Source organism: Dermacentor albipictus, chromosome 4 (genome assembly GCF_038994185.2).
Source record: "Dermacentor albipictus isolate Rhodes 1998 colony chromosome 4, USDA_Dalb.pri_finalv2, whole genome shotgun sequence".
Lineage (NCBI taxonomy): Eukaryota > Metazoa > Arthropoda > Arachnida > Ixodida > Ixodidae > Dermacentor > Dermacentor albipictus.
Genome location: NC_091824.1, coordinates 177,882,411 through 177,904,040, shown reverse-complemented (window position 1 = coordinate 177,904,040; position 21,630 = coordinate 177,882,411). Strand labels below are relative to the sequence as shown.

Below are 21,630 nucleotides of genomic sequence, written 5' to 3'. Positions count from 1 at the left end.
TGCACAGATCATTTCGAAGGTCTGCGGCTGCTTCACAGATGCATCAGGAGCACCAATCCCGACACAATTTGATACACGCTTACATGTGCATGCAGCATGGCCAGGGCTGCTTGCACTGGCCAAACTTAACACTCAGCGTTGATCTTGATTGTTTCTCACGCCAGTGCTGGCACCTTGGGGACTGGAAATGCCTGACTTTCGTCACAAAGATGAAGATTAAAATGAAAGCTACGCTCACATAGCACCCAGGGCTTCACACTCTATTGCGACGCTTCTCCTGTTTACTCCACTTCCCTTCCAAACCCACTCCATCGTGCCGCAGAGGCACAAACAGCGGACACAGTTTTAGAAAAGAAAAACAAAAAGCATAGGAGGAGCAAGTAGGAGGAGCCGCCGTAAGTCCAGACTGAGCAGTGACTACTTGCGTTGCTGGCGCTACGATGACTCCAGGCTAATGCTACAAGAGCTGCCGCCCGGTATCGTGTTGGGCCCTCTATTTTTTTTTTCTTTATGCAGTTGTTTGAAGCATAGGGTGCATTGCTTGGATAAACTTCTCCTGTGGCTGCCTTCACCGCAATTATAGCAATGACTTTTTCGAAATTGACCATAGGTTGGCAAAATAGTGAGAACGTACTTTCTCACTCGGAAAATGTTTTGCTTCATAGGGGTCTTTCATAGGTAAAAAGGGTGTTAAGGACTTTAGTTTACCCTCTGCCAGGGGTCGCAGTAACAGACTCTATCAGCACTGTGTCTACTGTGAACATGGCTGCTTCCTTCTGTGGCCAGGACCCTCCCACTGAAGACGAGCTGTCACGGCTGGTAGGCTCACTGGGTCTCGAGGGTGGCCCCAATGGTGGCGGGGGGGATGTGCCTGGCCTGGTCTCCATGATGCAGGGCATGATGCAGAACCTGCTCTCCAAGGACCTCCTCTACCCAGCACTGAGGGACATTGTCGACAAGGTACGATAGCTCTGCCTTGTGTGACCAGTGGCTCATGTTGTAGATGGGATTTCATTCACATTGTGTCTCGTGACACCTACCGTATAAAGAAATGAGAAGAAAGGGGGTTAACCGAGGGGCCCAATTCTTATTAGTGATACCAAAAGAAGCCAACAAACACTGACACCAAGGACAACATAGGGAAAAATACTTTTGCTTAATAAATGAAAATAAAGAAACGATAAATTAATGGAAATTAAAGTGGATGAACAAACAACTTGCCCAGGTGGGAACCGAACCCACAACCTTCGCATTTCGCGTGCAATGCTCTACCAATTGAGCTACCGTGACGCCGTTTCCCCATCCACTTTCTTGGGTGTTTGTGTCCTAGTAGAACCCCGGGAGTGACCCGCCGTGGTTGCTCAGTGGCTATGCTGTTGGGCTGCTGAGCACGAGGTCGCGGGATCGAATCCCGGCCACGGCGGCCACATTCCGATGGGGGCGAAATGCGAAAACACCCGTGTACATAGATTTAGGTCACGTTAAAGAACCCCAGGTGGTCGAAATCTCCGGAGTCCCCCGCTACGGTGTGCCTCATAATCAGAAAGTGGTTTTGGCGCGTAAAACTCTATAATTTTAACCCCGGGAGTGTTAGCCAGCGCCACCACTCACAGACCTTGGTGGCGGACGTGGAACGTCCTTTTTGCCGCAGGCGTCATGAGAACGTGATCTTTTTGGGTGAAGGCAACTGGTAAATAAACCCACACATGCTACCTGAAGGCATCAATGTTGGTGGATTCGAGACCCTCTTTCTTCTCCCGAACCTACTTTCTTCTCGTTTATTACATAACGAGGGTCTCGAATCCGGCAACATTGATGCCTTCAGGTAGCATATGTGGGTTTATTGACCAGTTGCCTTCACCCAAAAAGATCACGTTCTCGTGATGCCTGCGGCAAAAAGAATGTTCCACGTCCGCCGCCAAGGTTTGTGAGTGGTGGCGCTGGCTAACACTCCCTGGTTTCTACTAGGACACATAAATACCCAAGAAAGTGGATGGGGAAATTGCGCCGCAGTAGCTCAATTAGTAGAACATAGCACGCGCAATGCGAAGGTTGTGGGTTCAGTTCCCACCTGCGGCAAGTTTTTTCATCCACTTTAATTTCCATTAATTTTTCGTTTCTTTATTTTCTGTTATTAAGCACAAGTAATTTTCCCTATGTTGTCCTTGGTGTCAGTGTTTGTTGGCTTCTACCGTATAACAAGAATAAGTCATGATATTCTTTTGAAAAAGTAAGTTAACATCACTATTTATCTTATATATAGTAGTCTTTAGCAGAATGGTTTTTATAGTTATTGTCTATATGATATCCGCGTTGATTGTTCCTCTGTTTCATTTGCACATATGAAAAATGCATTGTTTATATTTTTTTTTCTTTCTTGACTGTGACCTATGCATGTACATATACTTTGTTTGCCATTATGCTGTATTTTCTTTCATGTATTGTATCCCACCCTGCTGAAATCCCGTAGGGGTTGCAGTACCAATAAACAAATAAAATAAAATAAAATGTGAGTGCTCATCTGGTAACCTACACCATGCTTCTTGGCGAATGTATAGCTAAAGCAATATCCATGTCCAAATGTGATGGCCAGTATTTCTTTTTTGTGTTCTCTTTTGCTGTATCGTCTTGCTCTCTCTTTGGGAGGACCTCATGTTTAATTTGTTTATTTGTTTTTCCTGGTGAGCGTTGAGCAGTGGCACGCAGAGACAGTTATCAGCGGCATTCAAGATAAAAGTTGTAGGCTTCACTGAAGCAAACAGCAACATGGCAAAACTGCAACGTAGCAATTGCTATGATGGCATGGATGTCTCATTTTCCCTTAATTACTTCTCTCCACCTTGTGGGTTTCTGCAGAACTGTTACGTCAAACTTGCATTTGTTTCGAGTTGTTGGTGGGTTCGACTTTGTGCTGCCATCTGCTAGCAGCCTCTTTAGCTCAGGTGGTAGTGCGGCTGCCCCAGAGAAGCGGTAGTCCTGGGTTCGAGTCCCGAACCAGGACGAATTTTTCTTCAACTACGAGACTTTTCTTTCGACGAACCCGTATGGGTTTCCTTAGTAGCAGTTGCTACGATTGCATGGATGTCTCACTTTCCTTAATTACTTCTCTCCACCTTACAGGTTTCCACAGAACTATTACATCAAACTCTTGCCTTTGCTTCGAGTTGTTGATGGGTTTGACTTTGCGCTGCCATCTGCTAGCCACCTGGTTGGCTCAGATAATAGTACACCTGCCCCGGAAATGCAGTGGACCTGGATTCGAGTCCCAGACCAGGACTAATTTTTCTTAACTACGAGGCTTTTCCTTCGAGGAACCCGTATGAGTTTCTTTTGTAGCAATTGCTATGATTGCCCCTGTGGATGTCTCATTTTCCCTTCATTAATGGCAAAACATGCATTTTGGGGCCCTTGTTCCAAGAGTAAACTTGCACAAAGCTCCAAAACACACTGTTATTTCCACGCAACACGACTAAGTTGGCGGTTCAGGATGCTTGATTTAGACATTGCATGCTCATCAGAAGGAAGCCCCATGTGCAAGGTCATGTGAACAGGCACTATGCTCCGTTGGTTTAACCAAAACTTTGTTTATTTACTTGCTTGGACAGCAGACAGGGGAAGGTGCAAGTGATATTGTTGCATTCGATGCGTCTTGCATGCATGCCTTGGTGGCAAACTGGTAAAGCTGCTTTATGTTTGCTCATGCAGTACCACATTCTGCACCGAGGAGCCTCGGTGGTCGTCATGCCTCACAGAACAAAAACGTGGCTTGTGTCGGGCAAAACAAACACACAATGGCCATTGTGTGTTTTGACTAATCTATGTAGAGTGAGCAATGGCCACTGGGGTGCTTTGACAAGTGTAGGAACAGGTAGTGATGAAAAGCCAGAACTTTGACTGGTCATGCTCAGAAAGGGCAAGCCATGTACACTGCTGTTGTTGGCAGTCAGGCACAGGCAACAAGTGTCTAGACTATAGCAGGTTTGTCTTGCGCAGTATCCCGACTGGCTGGCCGACAAGCGGTCCTCATTGGCAGACGAGGAGTATGAGCGGTACAACCGGCAGTTTGGCCTCATGCGGCAAGTGTGTGAGGAGTTTGAAGCAGAGCAGAGCTCGGACGCAGCCGAGGTCAAGCAGGCGCGCTTTGAGCGTGTACTCAGCCTCATGCAGAAGGTAGGTACCCTGCGCATTTCATGAAGAGGTCGCTCACCAAGGACACTTAGAGGGGAAGTTTGCCGGGGTCTTGAAGCCAGGATAGAGCAGGCACCAGGCTATGTCCAGTGCTTACCAGCTGGTTGCAACTTCAAGCTGGACCAAGACAATGTCTTTTGTTGCAATGACAAGGCTTTCTTTTTTTTCTTCCCAGGAATACATGTTGATTTCTTTTGTATCACTGTGCTACTGCCGTGTAGACATCAGCTTCTGCTTTTGCGATTCCTTCTCCAGCTGCAGATCATCACAGTGCAGATGTGTTGAGCAGTTGCTTGCAACTTGAAACATTGTTACAGTGGAACCCTAATCATACAACTTTCTTGAAACCATGCGAAACATTTGTATAATTTGAGTATCATATAATCAAACGAACAAAAATTATGTCTATACAGTAAAACATCGTTAGACTGTACCCACTTAAACAGTAGTTTCGTTTTAAAAGTAGTGAAGTCAAATCCACAACTCAGCAGCCATTGAACGTATAACATATTGAACGTATCTGCATAAACCGTACCAGCTTATTGCGTACATATTGGTTAACGCATGTTGTTTCCACTTTTCTTCGCGAAATAGCAATAGTACATCAGCCCAGAAGAACAACGAGCCTGAAAAAAGGTTCAACTTTTCGAGGTTCGACTTTCGCCATTTTTGCCTCTGTTATCGCCGAAGTGTCGCCTGACGACAGTGATGAGGACAACACGGAAAGCAAAAGTAAGAGCGATACAAGCCTGACAGTCGCAGAAGTTGTGCATTACATCAGCCTCATGCGGGTGTTTGCTAAGAAGAGGGAGCTGGCGGAAAAGCTGGCTCGTAGCTTAAGTGAGCTTGAGGCCGTCATCGTCGCTGCTAGCCTGCTGGGCATAAAATGAAAATAAGACTCTTGTCGAGCGAACTGAATAAATACTGCGTGTTTTCTGCCATTTCATTGCACTCTCTCGTAGTTCCGTTTTTGACAGGTAAGTGGGCGATCTCACGCTATTTCGGTTAAGCAGTACTACCATTTATTATGTACTTCTTCCAAGCTCAGGCCCTATGGTTTAACGATGTTTCACTGTAATACACAGTTTCATGTGAAATAGTTGCAGGGAGCATAAATTCAAGCTATAGACTAAAACAGTCGAAAATCTTCTGCAACGAAATTACCTTCACAATGAAGGATCTCATGTGTCCAGACAGAATGCCTACCTTTGTTATGTATTGTGAGTGCCTCTATAGTGAAGACCACTATACAAGGAATTTGCCTGTACAAGAAGGAATTGAGGTATCCCGGATGAATAAATTGTTATTTTGCAATGTATTCACATAGTAGTGCTGGGAAAAGACGGGGAATGCGGGAGATGGAAATTCAAGACGATGAGCAAAACGTGAACAAAATGAATGCAGGAGCCAACGTTTCGACAAGTGGACTTGTCTCTTCAAGAAGACAAGTACACTTGAAGAAGACAAGTCCACGCCTTGAAGAAAACAAGTCCTCTTGTCGAAACGTTGGCTCCTGCATTCACCTTGTTCACGTTTTGCACATAGTAGTGCTGTTACTCAGGCACGTACGCAGGATTTTCTGTGCAAATAAAGGGGAGGGGGGTATCTTTACTAGTGTAAACGTGAATAATGCCCACCATTTGCCATAAAAACGTGTAATGCAGCAAAAGAGAAATAAAACAAGGTGTATCTCACAGGTATATCTCGCCTGTGAGACAGAACCCTCCTTTGCTTGACAGACAAGGAACCACATCAAATGGACTCTCGCAGGAAAGAAGCACAGGAAGAACACTGCCAATAACAAATAAATACGCGAAAGTATAAAATAACAATTTGTAGCAGTTTCTTTTTTTAAATCAGCTCTGAAAAAACTACAGAGAAATATTTATGTGTGGAATAATCAGTTCTTTTGGATCCCTTGTTTACTGCTTATCAAGTTAAGTGCCAAAACCGACTCGAATTGCTATTTGGGAAGTTGCATAACGATGCGTGGCTGCCGGTCCTGTACGCTGCGGTTCTAGACGTGCTCCGCCCACCACGGAATGTTAGAAAAACACCCACATAAGCATTGCAGAAAAGTGGCTACGTCAGGTGGTTTATTTATCTTTATTTATTTCAGATGCCTGCAGCACCCGAAGGCATTATTGCAGGGGGAGCACACAGTGTTACATAAACTCGAAAAAATACATAACTGATCAAACAAAAATAACACAACAATAGAAAGGTTCACGCTGCTATAAATGAAACAGAAATGCTTTGAACGATGTTTCATTGCGAAAATCGCCAATTTCCTGCGGTAGCTGGTTCCACTGTGATATTGTATGTGGAAAAAACGATTTCTGGAAGACGTTTGTATAATTTCTCTTATTTTTAAAGAGTGGTCACTGCTGTGAGATAAAAAATGAGGAGGTCGAAGGCAAGTTCCTTTATCTAGTTTAACCATACCGAAATACATTATAAAAAGCATTTCTAATCTCATGTTTTGTCTGCATGTGCTTAATAATTCCCACCCCAAGCTATCCTTAAGTGCAGTAATACTAGAAGTAAAGTCATAATTACTACAGACAAAATGGGCTGCGTGGTTTTTTACATGCTCGAGCATACATATTAGACCGAGTTTTTGTTTGCGGGTCTCAGGCCATACAGGCATACTCTAATATGAGTCTTACGTTCGAAAAGTAAAGTAGTTCTTTAATTTTGGGAGGAGCTAACCGGAAGTTGCGTTTAATAAAATTTAGCATTTTACGGGCTTTCACTGTAACATATTCAACATGCTTAGTCCAAGTTAAATTCGATGAGAAATAAGCACCAAGATACTTAACTCAATTACTCGCGATAGCTGTACATTGTCTAAGGTATAATTAAACAGGTATGGATCTTGTTTACGTGTAAAGGAGACGTATTGACACTTACTGGGGTTCAAAGACATTCGCCACCTTACACAACAGTGTGTTATATAGTCCAAATTGCATTGCAAGTACTCGTGGTCAGTGGAAGACCTAATGCAGTGGCAAATCACACAATCATCCACATACAGACGCACTTTGCATGACACAGTGTGAACAATATCATTGATGCATACCAAAAGCAGCAACGGCCCCAAAACAGGTCCCTGGGGAACTCCCGAAGTAACAGCAATATGATCAGATTGTGAGCCATTAATTACAACACATTGCATGCACTCTTGTAGGTAACACTTAATCCAATCAAGCAGTGAAGGAGGGATACCGAGGAATGATAGCTTATATAACAGCAAAACATGGGGAACAGAATCAAATGCCTTTTTGGTATCTAGAAATATACAGTCAGTCTGTACACCAAGATCGAATGATTGAAAAAAAATTATGGCTGAATTCTGGGAGCTGCGTCGAACAAGAATGACCAGACCTAAAACCATGCTGATATTCGCTAAAAAAAAATATTGTTTTCTAGATGTTTTATTACGGCACTGTATAAAATGTGCTCCTGTGTTTTACTATGCACTCTCGTTAGAGAAATTGGCCTGTAGTTGGAGACACTATTTTTTGGGCCGCCTTTATGGATTGGTACCACATTTGCAACCTTCCACTCGATTTCTCAAACATAATAACCAGATACTAGTGGGCAATTATGTCAGAACAAGTCTTTAGCACGTAAGAAGGTATTGCATCAGACCACTTGCAAAAGAAGCATTTATATTGTCAAGTGACTTACGTATACCACCGTGTGTCGGGACCAGTTCTGGCATAGGTTCGAACACATTGTTGGGAATACACGGTAATTCATTATGACAGGGAGTTGTGAAAGAAGGCTGGACATAAAGATTTAAGCAAGAAGCTTTATCGAAGTGATCAGTAAGAAGTACACTGCCGGTTTTAAGCGCGGGAGGCCAACTGATTCTTTGCTAATTGTTTTTAAACACTTCCACATTTCTTTCATGTTATTTTGTAACTTTGGGCCCAATGCTAAGAAGTATTTTTCCTTAGCAACCTTGTTTTTTACTTTTATATCTTTTCCAAGGGACTCTAGCATTAGAAATACAGAAAGGTTACGCTGCATTCTATAAGCATTCAGAAGACAGTCTCCTATCAATCAATCGCCTGACCTCCCGAGTAAACCAAGGCTTATCACTACGTTTTTTTACAGACAAATGTTTACATGAAACGTGTGTATCAACCAACTGCTTTTGTGTGAAGCAAAATGTATCCCATCGGGTATTGCAATCTGCGGACTGAGCTAAGTGACTGAATTTCTGCAGGAATATGGCGAGATTATTAGATAATGAAACATGATTGCCTTTCTCAAAAAAATATACCTTCCTTGGGTGATCATGTGCACATGAAAAGGGGACAATCAGAACATGCGCCACAATGCAGTCTTGGTCACTAATACCGGGAATTACGGCGTTGTCAGACACAAGCAATGGCTGGTTTGAAGAAAGCAGACCTAAGACAGACGAGCTATTCGTACCACACCTAGTAGTTTGAGTAACAAACTGATAAATATCATTGGTAACTATTGCTTCGCCGAATGCTATAGACAGAGCAGAAGAATTAACAAGGACAGGCTTATTGTGAACCCACCTCACGTCAGGCATATTGAAATAACCGGAGAGTGCTTTGAAGCTCTCAGGCGATGTGGAAGCGGGGGAACAGTAAAAGGAGCCACCTGTCAGCAACTGCCCAGTTTGAAATCGGATATTGCACCAAACTTACTCGAGACAATCAGGTGGGATTAACATGGGATACGATTGCAAGCACGAGTCAACAAGTAGAAAGACTCCACCGCCATGCGCATTGGTATCGGAACGGTAGGCATGAAAACCAGGCGGGAGAACTTCGAAACTACCAACAGATTCATCGAGCCAAGACTCCGTACCTATAATCACGTGAGGTTTCACTAAAGAGGTCAGAGTAGCAAATTCATCAGTTTTGTTTTTTACGCTTCTGCAGTTCACAACTAAAATAGTAAGCTCTGAAATTGGATGGCCGGAACGTCCCGCATGCACACATCGCTTGGAGGACTGATTGTTCGGGTCTGACCGCCAGACCGTTCGGACTGACTGCCCCTTTTGCTAGTTATTCGATTCAACAACATCTTGAGTAACATCATAAACGTAGCACTTCTTATCAATCAGCTTATCGTATCGAAGTTTGAAAAGAGAAATTCAATGTTTTTGCATAACTTAGAAATTTACATCGTGCAAGCATGGCGTCAGGGCTGGAATCCTCACAGATTGCAAAGTTAGTACCCTTAAGCCTGATACCACGAGATAGGATATGTTCCTTATCCTTGAAGTTAACAAACCTAGTAATGATAGGGCTGCTTTTGCTTTCATGAGATTTACCAAGCTGGTGAGCACACTCTATACTTTCCGGAGTAATCTGTTCACCCAGGTGCGTTTGGAAGAAAGACTACTTTTTCCTACGATTCAGACCCTGTATCTTCGGCGGAAAGATCCAGGCCAAAAATAATGAGGTTGTTTCTTCTCCCCTTTAAGATACAAATGGAATGTATCGTATCAATACAATAATTACGGTAGTATCTTGTATCTTTACTTCATGTACTTGTTGCCCGAGTATCTTGTATTGTATCATGCTAAAATTGCAAAGTGTCTTTGCCCAACCCTATGTCAAGGCTTGCTTCATCTGAAGAAGACTCGCCGACAACCATTATACAAGCTCCAGATACAGGAGAAGCCAGTAACCTTTGCTTTATGGACTCTATTGTTTTTTCCATGGGGAACAAATCAACCACTGGCCACAAGTGGCATGCTTTGGTAGACCTCCTTTTGAAACACTGCTTGATATTCAACTTCGCGCAGCACAGCAACCTGCCATTGGTTACTGCATATAGAATCATCTGCGTCATATCAACACAAGATCTCCCCTACCTATTTGATAAGTTTTATTGTGCACCACTCACAGAGTGTAAGATTAATCAGCAGTCAAGTCCCTGAAATGCTAAGCAAATGAGTCATTCAAGATTCTTTCAGGCTTTTCTTTGGGCGGCCCCAGTAATATTAGGGAAAAAGAAACACGGTAGGGAGTGATTCTGTGTTAACACTGGCACTGCCTAAATGCTGTTACAAAAAAGAAAAAAGGTCATGTACCCACTGCCAAGGATTTACAATGCCATTGATTGCCTTTCTGCAATGACAAGGAAAAATAGTGTTTGTAATGCCTCGCAGACTACAATCAATCCCAGAAATGTCACTGGAACTTATTGAATCATTGTGTATATTCGAACATTTGTGATGTCCCCTTCGAAATCCCATACAGAAGTATAGCGCTACATGTGTATGGAACTCACATTCACTGCCGCATTAGGTAATACGCTGTGCTGTGCCCCTGCAAGTGCACTTCTCCTAACAGGAACATGTTTTTTGCACTGTCATAAATATTTAATGCCGATGAATTCAAGACGGTACTGTTTAGGCAGATACTATCAAACGACACAAAGAATCTAAGGGCAGTGCATGCCATAGAGGAAAAATGCACAGGGTGCATGTCTCACTTTTACTCCCTGCGCATTATGGATGGCTTTTGCAAACTCCGGTCGTTCTTTATCACTAAGAGCAAATTGCCACTCTGCTTCAAAAATGCAAAAGGCCTCCTGGTTTGACAAGTGCTTCACAAGGAAGTGTGAATGATACTCAATCCTTTCACTGAGTGGCTCTGAACATGGGGTGCTGAACTGGAGCAACAAAAATTCAAAACAGCAATAAAAGTTGCCCAGAACTGTGCCGCTATTTAATAACACCGCATGCCACATCCTCTTTGTGGAAAGACCATCACAGCAACAGTGTGCAAGGCTCGTGACTGTGCGATTCTCAGACCCACAGTCTGTGCTTGACCAGGTAAACGTACATGTGAGTGAGATTGAAAAGAGGTGTTCAGCTTGATGAACATCCACATCCATTCCAACAGTGTCTGTGTAGTGTCGGTAATCACCAATGCACTGGTCGGTGGGCAAGGGCTGAGAACAAAAGAAATTAAGACACTGGAGCACTGAGCAGCATGCAAGAGGATTCAGCTGGACTTGGCCACGTAGGGTGGACAAGGAGCAAGGGCAACTGGTTCCAACGAGAAATCTGTTCTGCAACTGAAATCTGACGGTTGACTCACTGCCGACATATCACGATCACTCGTTCAAACGGCGCATTGTAATGGACGAGCAGCCAGGCATGTATTCCTAGTATTGTCAGGATTGGGGGCTCAGTCCCATCGCTCGTGATCCGTTGTCAAGATTGGAGTCGGGCATGGATTAGAAGGTAGCTGGCCCATGCCGTCGTCCAACTTATCCACGCTGAGGACGTTGATGAAGGGAAGGACTGCTTCTCATCGAGAACGAGGAATATGGGTTTAGTTACAGTATTTATATCAGTCTAACATGACTGTTTGAGAAAGTACATCAGTCTAACACGACTGCTTGAGAGAGAGTGCCCTGAGCAGCCTCACAACAGCGGTTTTTAAACACTCGGTCCTCTCCGAATACAAGGTGATGCGAACGTTCGTTTCGTCGTCGCAAACTAGCCGCCTCCCCGCAGGACGGTCTACACACACAAATGCACACACGTTCGAATGTCCGGAGCCGACATCAGAGGGGCCTCGTAGAACTCGGAGCCGTTCTGGGTTGCGCGTTGGGGAGTTTGAGAACAATAGTTGGCCCGCCAAACTCATTCCGTCACAACGGCGATGAGGCTAGGGGTTGGTGGCGGTTTCAGCACAAAGCCTGCTTCATCGAACACCTCCTAGCTGAAGCGACAGAGAGTGGGGGATGCCCGTATTGTTTCCCGACACAAAGTTGATTTAGTCACGCTGTGGCTAGAAGTTGGCGGCGACGCTCCCGAAATGTTGCCACCATAGTTGAAACTGGGTGACAAACTTGCACTGCAGCTGGCCGTTCTTAACAGCGCCTCCATGGCCCGAAAAATCTCGACTGTCTAGCGCTGACAACTGCTGGGCAGGAAGAGAACGGCTGGTGGCCAGGGGGTGACTGATGTGTTGGCTCGCAGCGACCACTTGTGTATTGATGTCACCGCCCCAAAACATCCAACAAGGACAGGCAACTGCAAAATGAACCCCACAACACAGCTCTGTGCCGAGATGATGTACCTTGGCTTCCACTTTAGACCCGCTAGGCTTCAAAAAAAAAACATAAGTGGAGAAACAAAAAAAAATGCTGCATTTCGCTATGCCAATTTCTGCAGCAATTCTGTGCTGACAAATTCAGCAAACATGGAGGGAATCCTGCTAAATGAGAGGAGATCTTCTTGGCTTAAAAAAAATTAACACTAGTAACCCTAAAATTTAGGCGGGACCCTCAAACGCAGAATTCAAATTAGCCTGCTCAAAACCATCCGCATTGCTATGCAACTTTCCCTTCTTATATCTAACAGAGAGGTTGTACTCTTGGAGAGTGAGACTCCATCGGAGCAAGCGGCCGTTTTTGTGTGACATTTGATTGAGCCACGTCAGAGGACAGTGGTCGGTCTCGAAGATGAACTTCGCTCCGTACAAGTAACACAACTCCTGGGCGGCCGAAACTAAACAAGCGCATTCCTTCTCTGAAGTGCTGTAAGCTTCCTCTCTTACATTTAGTTTACGGCTGGCATAGAGGATAGGATGCTCCTCGTTATCGTAGCCGACCTGACTAAGACCACGCCCATACCTCTGTCGCTTGCGTCGCATTGAACTATGAATTGCTTTGTGTAGTCTGGCGCGCGAAGCACAGGACGAGAGACCAATAGCGTTTTCAAACTTTGGAAAGCGTTCTCTTTGTCCTTATCCCAGTGTACATTACTCGGTGCTCCTTTTCGGAGGGCGTCCGTTAATGGACTTGCCATTTGCGAGTAATTCGGAATGTACCGTTGATAGTACCCCACAAGTCCCAAAAATGAACGAAGGTCTGTTTTCGTGTGCGGCTGAGAAAATTCTCCAATCGTAGCTATTTTCAGCTCAGCCGGCCGTCTCATGCCCTGACCGACAACATGGCCCAGATAAGTAACCTGCGAACAACCAAACCTACACTTTTCCGCTTTCATCGTTAAACCAGCTTCCCTCAACCGTGAGAACACCTGTTTGAGGTGCGATATGTGTTGTTCCCAGCTGTCTGAAAAAATTGCTAGATCATCAAGATAGCGCAAGGCGAACTCCTGCAAGTCTTTTAGGACAATATCCATTAACTTAGAGAAGCTAAACGGCACGTTCTTCAGCCGGAAGCTGAGTGCGAGAGGGTGAAAAGTGCCTACAGGTGAGATGAATGCGGCATAGTGGCTGGCACTTTCTGAAAGGGGAACTTGACAGTACCGCCGCACGAGATCTATAGTTGAAATGTATTTAGCAGCGCTAACTCTTTCAATTCGTTCCTCAATGTTGGGTATCAGGTACAGCTGATCCCTAGTGATGGCATTTAACTTCCTGTAGTCAACACACGGACGAGGGTCCTTGTTAGGGGTTTCTACCAGTATTAGCGGTGACGTGTAGTCACTCTCAGCGAGCTCAATAACTCCCAGCTCTAGCATGCGCTGTATCTCTGCCTCCATAATCTCTCTCTGTTTTGGAGACACCCTGTAAGGCTTTGATCTTACTGGTTCGGTTGATGTCAGCTCAATTTCATGCGTTATTAGTTCGGTTCTACCCGGCCGATCGCTGAATCTGTCGAGATATTCCCCTAGCACCTCTTTTAGCTCATCTAGCTGCTCCGGTCTTAGAGCGTGCGAGCATGCCGAGTGTTCTACTACTTCTTCTAGGCCGATTTCAGAGTTGGAGGTCACCCTATACTCCTTAAATTTGGGACTAGTGCCATCCTGCTCTTTGATGGTATAGTTAACGACCCCGCTCTGCTCTACATACGGCTTCATCAAATTACAGTGATATATCTTCACTTCCTTCCTGCGACCGGGCATTTTCAGAGCATAGTTAGTATCTGAAAGTTTGTGCAACACTTTAACGTGCCCGTCCCAGTGAACTTCAAGCTTGTTCTTTCCTGAAGGTTTGAGGATCATTACCTGGTCTCCGGCGTTAAACGTACGAAGCCTCGCATTCTTGTCGTAATAGAATTGGGCGTTCTTTTGAGCTATTCCCATGTTCTTTCTGTCTAGTTCTTGGGTTGCGCTTAACCGTTCCAGCAAATTTAGCACGTATTCAACCACTGTTGGACTCTCCCCTTATTCCTCCCACACCTCTCTTAACATTCTCAGTGGAGAACGGAGTGTCCTCCCATACACTAGTTCTGCTGGCGAGAACCCTGTCGCTTCATGTGGAACCGTTCGCAAAGCAAACAAAGTTGCCGGCAGACAGTTCTCCCAGTCCTCCTTGTGCTCGTAACAGAGCACACGCAAAACTGGCTTAAACACCGAATGCCACCTATCTACACTGTTTGACTGAGGGTGATAGACAGAACTGTGTATTAACTTTACCCCGCACTTTTGCAAGATCGTGGAAGTCAGTGCGCTCGTGAATACTGACCCTTGATCTGCCTGAATTTCGGCTGGAAACCCAACTCATGCAAACACTGTCAAAAGCGCGTCTACTACTTCGGTGGAGCTGAGCTCTTTCAGAGGGATTGCTTCTGGAAACTTTGTAGCCGGACACAGCATGGTAAACAAGTACCTGTAACCCGATTTTGTTTGTGGTAGATGCCCTACCGTTTTTATCACAAGTCGTCTGAAAGGTTCCATTATTAAGGGCACTACCTTTAGTGGAGCCTTCCATGTCTCTCCTGGTTTACCCAAGCGCTGGCAGGCGTCGCATAATCTTACAAAGTTTTCTACGTCTTTGAAACAACCAGGCCAGTAGTATTCCATAAGCAATATTTCCTTTGATTTGTTTATGCCTAGGTGGGCAGGCCACCCATTTCCATGACTGACTCAAAAGGTCCCTGTACTTAGTAGGTACGACTAACTGGCCTAAAATCCTACCGTTTCGATCTCTGTAGTGCCGATACAACAATCCTCCTCGCTCATGTATCGTCACGTTGCGCCTAGCAATGCCTTCTTTAGCTGTGTCATGTAATTTAGCTAAGCTCTCATCATTCTTTTGCTCGGCTGCCAGTGACTCTCTATCCACACGTAAGAGCTGATCGAAGTTCTTTGAGGCCGGTGATAATAACGACCCTGTGTCGCTTGTGAGTGCGTCAGCTTGCTCTTCCTGCAGGCTAGAACTTTGACACTCTAGTGCTACGCTCTCATTGAGCTGGTCACCTGGCAGGCTCTCCTCAACTGTTCTTTTGACCCTCGGGCCTAGCTTGGATTCGGGTATTGAAGTTATCCCCTTTTCAGCTTCCGCTGGAGGAGCTTGTGCATTTTCAGCCGAAAGCGATGCGATTTTACGAGCTTGGCCTCGGGTCAATGCCTGTACTATGCCCTCTCCCAGTTTAAGCCCTTTGTCACGCAGTAACTGATTTGAATCATTCGAAAAGATGTAAGGGTACTGCAGTGACAAAAATTTGGAAACTTCAGCCTCAGTCTCCAGCTCTCCGAATGGTCCACTGATTTTGACTTTGGCCATAGGCAGACACACGCTGTGTTCTTCTACAACCTGTTTTATCTATGCTACTTCTCCGGTGAAGTTATCTACCGTCACGTAAGACTGATGGACAATGTCCATCATGGCGGCTCTGTCTCTTAGCACTCGGCATGGTTTGCCATTAACTTGCAGGTCGTGAAGATATGGACTTAAAAGTTCCATATTCTCGTCTTTTTCCTCCACGTAGGAGAAAACTACGCTAGGCTTCCCGCAGTTTACAGCTGTATGTCCCAGTTTGTGGCATTTGTAATAGCGAATTGGTCTAAAAGATCAGAATTTTCTTTTCTGTTCTTTTTGTGCGGTTTCTCCGTTAAGTTTCTCCTCGCTCTTTTCTGCGGGCTTTTCCGCCATGTCTACAGGCTCCGGTCGTCTAGTCTGCACACCCCTTTTGAACGGAAATTGTTTCTGCGGTTCATTTCGACCGTCCAAGTTTCCGTCCTCGGCGTTCAACTTTCTACGGGTTGCGTACTCTTTGGCAAATTCAGCCGCCTTTCCACAGTGTTTACATTCCCTCTGTCTTGCACCCACAGTTTCACAGCTTGGGGGATGGTTTTGTAAAACTGCTCTAGACACATGCATTCAATGATCACGTCTCTGCTGTCGTACGCTTCCGCCCTTTTAAGCCACTCGACTAGGTTGGCCTTTAAGCTATATGCAAACTCCGGATATCCCTCGCTATCTTTCTTGCCTGTCCTCCTAAACCTTTGCCGAAAAGCTTTGGCTGAAAGGCGGTATTTCTTCAGGAGACTAGCCTTAACTTTTGTATAATCATATGCATCCTGTGCACTCAATCTGGCGATTACTTCCGCCGCCTCACACGGCAACATAGACAGCAACCGCTGTGGCCATGTACTCAGGCTGAAGTTCATCTTTTCGCAAGTCCTTTCAAAATTGCTTAGGAACAAGCCTATGTCGGTCCGGACCTCAAATGGCTTTAATAGCCTGTCCATGCGGTACAATTCTGCCTCACTTGATCGTCCCAGAGCGCCTTCACTTCCTTGAGACAACTCCAAACGTTTGCTTTCAAGTTCAAGTTGCATTGTTCTTAACTCGCGATCTTTATCGCGTTCCTCTCTCTCTCTGTCATGTTCTTCTCTTTCTCTTTCCCGTTCTTCTCTTTCTCTTTCTCTGTCCCGTTTCTCTCTTTTTTTTTTAGAAGTTCAAACCCCATTTCAATTTCTTCCTCACTTGCCTTTTCGGAAATTAGCTCCAATACCGATTTTAGCATTTCCTTGCATACATCTAGGCCAAGTTCCTCACCAACAATCAACAGTTCGTCTCTCAGCAGTGTCTTTAAATCCATGATTGCTGCTTTACTGCCTTGATTCTTCTCTCTAAATCTAGCTAGGAAAACACAACCTACCTAACACTCAATAATCTAGCTTCCCTACTGTTCTAAACAAAACAACCACAAAATGAAACCTAGAGAGTCAAAGCAAGAACCAAGCACTCACCGCAGTCACAGCACCACGTCGCGAAGTCCATCTCACCGCTGTCAGCCAGTTGTCAGGATCGGGGGCTCAATCCCATTGCTCGTGATCCGTTGTCAAGATTGGAGTCTGGCATGAATTAGAAGGTAGCTGGCCCATGCCCTCGTCCAACTTATCCACGCTGAGGACGTTGATGAAGGGAAGGACTGTTTCTCATCGAGAACGAGGAATATGGGTTTATTTACAGTATATATATCAGTCTAACATGACTGTTTGAGAAATACATCAGTCTAACACGACTGCTTGAGAAAGATTGCCCCTAGCAGCCGCACAACAGCGGTTTTTAAACACTCGGTCCTCTCCCGATACAAGGTGATGCGAACGTTCGTTTCGTAATCGCAAACTAGCCGCCTCCCCGCAGGACGGTCTACACACACAAATGCACACACGTTCGAATGTCCGGAGCCGACATCAGAGGGGCCCCGCAGAACTCGGAGTCGTTCCGGGTAGCGCGTTGGGGAGTTTGGGAACAATGGTTGACCCGCCGAACTCATTCCGTCACAACGGCGATGAGGCTAAAGGTTGGTGGTGGTTTCAGCACAAAGCCTGCTTCATCGAACGCATCCTAGCTGAAGCGACGGAGAGTGGGGGATGCTCGTATTGTTCCCCGACACAAAGTCGATTTAGTCGCGCTGTGGCGAGAAGTTGGCGGTGATGTCCCGGAATGTTGCCGCATTGTTTAAACTGGGTGGCAAACTTGCACTGCAGCTGGCCGTTCTTAACAGTATGTGTGTACTAGGAATTTCTAGCGCAAACACATATTCAGTCCATTTCCACCTTATCCTGGATTAGAACATGCAACAAGCACTTCGACACGCAGAGCACACTGCAGTCTTGCGTCCGGACAACGTGGGCTTTTAGGGTTAGCATTGTGATCAATAAAACTGGTTGCTGGCTAAGCCCAGTTGGTGATGCATTCGTATACTGATCAGTATATCGCAAACCACTTCTACTACAGACCGCTGTGCAAGCGACTCGCGACATTCGTCTGCAAAAAAAAAAAAAGAAACAATGACATTTTGTGTATTTGACACAGCTTTGAAAAAACAAGTCGGTAATGAGTAAATCCTGCTTTTTGTGATCACGGGTAATGGTTCGAAATGTGTGGAATTTTTAAATAAGCTTCAGATAGGGACATCTTATATTTCAAATTATTGATATATGGAAATATGCTGCAATTGCAATCCTGGTTTATTGAACATTTTCACCCAAAAAGATCATGCACTCGTGACGCCAGTGGCAGAAAGGATGTTTCACATCTGCCGCCAAGGTTTGTGAGTGGTGGCACTAATACTCCCAAGGATAATTCTAGCAGTAAAACATAAATACCCAAGAATGTGGATTTAAAAACGGCACCGCAGTAGCTCAGTTGGTTAGAGCGTCGCATGCGTAATGCAAAGACGTGGGATCGTTCCCCACCTGCGGCAAGTTGTTTCTTCATCCACTTTCATTGCCATAATTTATCAGTTCTTTAATTCAATTACAGTCGAACCCACTTACGATACCGGTTTTAACAATGTGTCGGTTATAACAATGAGAAGCTGCTGCACCGTCCACTTTTGTATGTTTTCCATGGTGAAATAACCCGGTTACTACAATGCCCTGATGCCGCATTATCGGTTATAACAATGAAGTCTGGCTGCTGGGTGTCCGAGCCGGAAGGTAGTGAAATGCGAAATCCTCGAAAAGAAAAAAGGAAAACGAGAAATACGAGCCGCTCCACGACGAGCCGCTGCTACAACAGCCGCCGCGCGCTCATTTCATTTTCCAGCCATCTCCACGCGGCTCTCTCCCGTCGCCCTTCCACCCCTCCGAGCACAAAGGGGCTGCGCCCATTCCTCTACGCCGCCCCACGTATAGAAAACACAAATGGACCGCGCCAACTTCGCCACAAGCAGATTGCTCGCATGTTGCTCGCTGGCTCCTCATTCAGTGCAGTTCTGCGAACAGCTTAATCGCTCACGTTCATTTTTGTTGGTTATGTCGAAGTAGTTCCTGGCCACGCGGATTCCCAACTTCGCTTGACTCGCTGCCGAAACGGAAGATGGCTGATCCGCCTGCTGATCATCGGCAATGCACGACGTTGCCAGTGAAAAGAAAGCGCACAGCTATAGATTCGGAAACTAAGTGCTTCTAACCGATGAGACAATCGTCGCGAATGTGCTTGCATCAGATAGCGACAGCGACGACGGCAGCGACGATGCGATAGGGCAGGCTGCCTCAATGTTGTCCTCACAGGAGGCCCGGCAGGTGATTCAGTCCCTCCGGAGCTTTGTTTCCGTGAGGAACCTTCCACTGCACTACGTGGAGCACCTGGATGCCTTGGAGAAGGATGTTGGCAAGCTGGATTTCTCATTCTGACAGGCTGCCATGGCAGCCTTCTCGCAATTTTTAAAGGGCCCCTTTTTGGGGCCATCAATGCGATGCCTCGACGGTGCTCGCATATCGCTTGCCAGCCGTGACACCTATTTGCAGTTGTTATAGCAGTGCCATTCTTTAACGCCGACGGCCGCGGCTTGTTACACGCGATCGGAGTGCCCAGGAAGCAGTTAAATAAGTGAACACATTGAGCAGCCGGGCGGAGGAAGGTGGTGGGGAGGGTCACTGGCATCCCTGCCTATATAGTTTGCTCATATCAGCTCTGCCGTCCCCTTATTCAATTTTTTTCATGCAACCCGGTTATAACAATTATCGGTTATAACAATGGAATTTTCGTGGCACTTGAATATTGTTATAAGTGGGTTCGACTGTAGTAAGTAGAAGTAATTTCCCCTATGTTGTCTTTGGTGTCTTTGTTTGTTGGCTTCTCATGATATGATTAATGAAAATCGGGCCCCTTGGCTAACCCCCTGCCTCCTCATTCATTACATAATGAGGGTCACGAATCTGGCAACATTGATGCCTTCAGGTAGCATGTGCGAGTTTGTTGACCAGTTGCCTTCACCCAAAAACATCACACACTCGTGACGCCTGCAGCAGAAAGGATGTTCCACATCCGCCGCCAGGTTTCTGAGTGGTGGCACTGGCTAACACTCCCAAGGTTAGTTCTAGTAGTAAAACATAAATACACAAGAAAATTAGATGGGGAAATGTTGCCGCAGTAGCTCACATGGTTAGAGCATTGCACGCGTAATGCAAAGATGTGGGATCATTCCCCACCTGCAGCAAGTTGTTTTTTCATCCACTTTCATTGCCATTAAATGATCATTTCTTAAATTCAGTTAATAAGTAGAAGTAATTGCCCCTATGTTCTTGGTGTCTTGTTTTCCCCCTTTCTTCTCGTTCAATCCCCTTCGAATGTGATATATCCAAGATCGACTGTGTTGAATAGCACAGTACACAGCCTTGCGTTGCCTTATCACTGGTTGCTGATGTAACAGGGGTGACGGGATGTAATCTCGCTATGTTCAGCAGCATTGGCATAATGCCAGTGCCAGGCACACTCGTAAAGTTGCCAACCGCCTCCACTGCAACACTGCAATGTCAGCTGTGTAAAAATTGAGAGGTAACATGCTGAAAGACATGCAACATCGAAAGGAGCTGCTGAATTTGCTGATAAAATCACACATGCGTGAAATGTGCTTAACATTCTCTGGCATCACATGTGAACCTGCTGAAATGATGGCTTCTCACTACTGGTGTCCTTTTCAGATGCAAGAGTGCGGACATCCACCTAAGGACCTGGTCGAAATTGTGAGTGCTACCTTTTCCTGGTTGTGGTGGTATCTTGAGATGAGCCTCAAAGGAGAACACATAATATTTAGAGTTTTCTGCAAAGTCAATATCCATGAAGTGAGTCATATCAAATGACCAGCCAGTTCGTACAATGTTAGTTATGTTTAGTACAGGACCGATGATGTGTTGGGAGGTTCCACATGATTCATCTTGGCTCATTCAGAAACAAAGGATGCGTCCATCGTTTTATGCACACTACAGAGTCTCCCTTATTTACCACTCTGTTGCATTTGCTGACTGCATCCTATGCTTGCAAATTTCCTTATTTTGCTTATCTCATCTCCTAGTCGCCTTCCATTCCTTCCCTTGGCATCCACTTTGTTACCTTCATTGACCATCGATTATCTCCTCTGTTCTGCATGATCTTAAAAAGAATTTCAAGCCTTACAGGAGTAAATATAGTATGTGGTTTAATCTCGGACAGCTGAAATTTTTAAGGGAGGGCAAGGGCCTGAAATCATAATTTTTGTCGAATCGCAATGTTGAAAAACAGTTTCTAATTTTGGGGGGGTTTTGGATATCTAAACATATAAAAAAAGCTCCTCACCGTGTTTGGTTATCTGCTCAAGAAAGGAGTTACACACATTTCCTTTCAAAAGTGCCTACGAATGCCGTTTTTAAGATGTGGCCGTAGAACGGGAGAGAACCGTGACACGGAGTCAATTCACTCATTAGAAAGATTTGGTGCTTTCTAGTGGTGAAAGACG

The 21,630-nt window shown here is 45.3% G+C and overlaps 1 protein-coding gene across 3 annotated transcripts in view; it reads left to right on the top strand.

The window, feature by feature from the left end:
- The window catches only part of Pex19 (peroxin 19), a 57,316-nt gene that overhangs the window by 18,613 nt on the left and 17,073 nt on the right, over positions 1-21,630 (top strand). For 2 of the 3 annotated variants that reach the window (XM_065440484.1, XM_065440482.1), the window contains 3 exons: positions 787-960; positions 3,994-4,170; positions 20,840-20,881. In XM_065440484.1, the coding sequence (XP_065296556.1) occupies positions 787-960; positions 3,994-4,170; positions 20,840-20,881 (393 nt within the window). The remainder of the gene's footprint in view (positions 1-786; positions 961-3,993; positions 4,171-20,839; positions 20,882-21,630) is intronic. The other variant, XM_065440483.1, reaches the window with a different exon arrangement.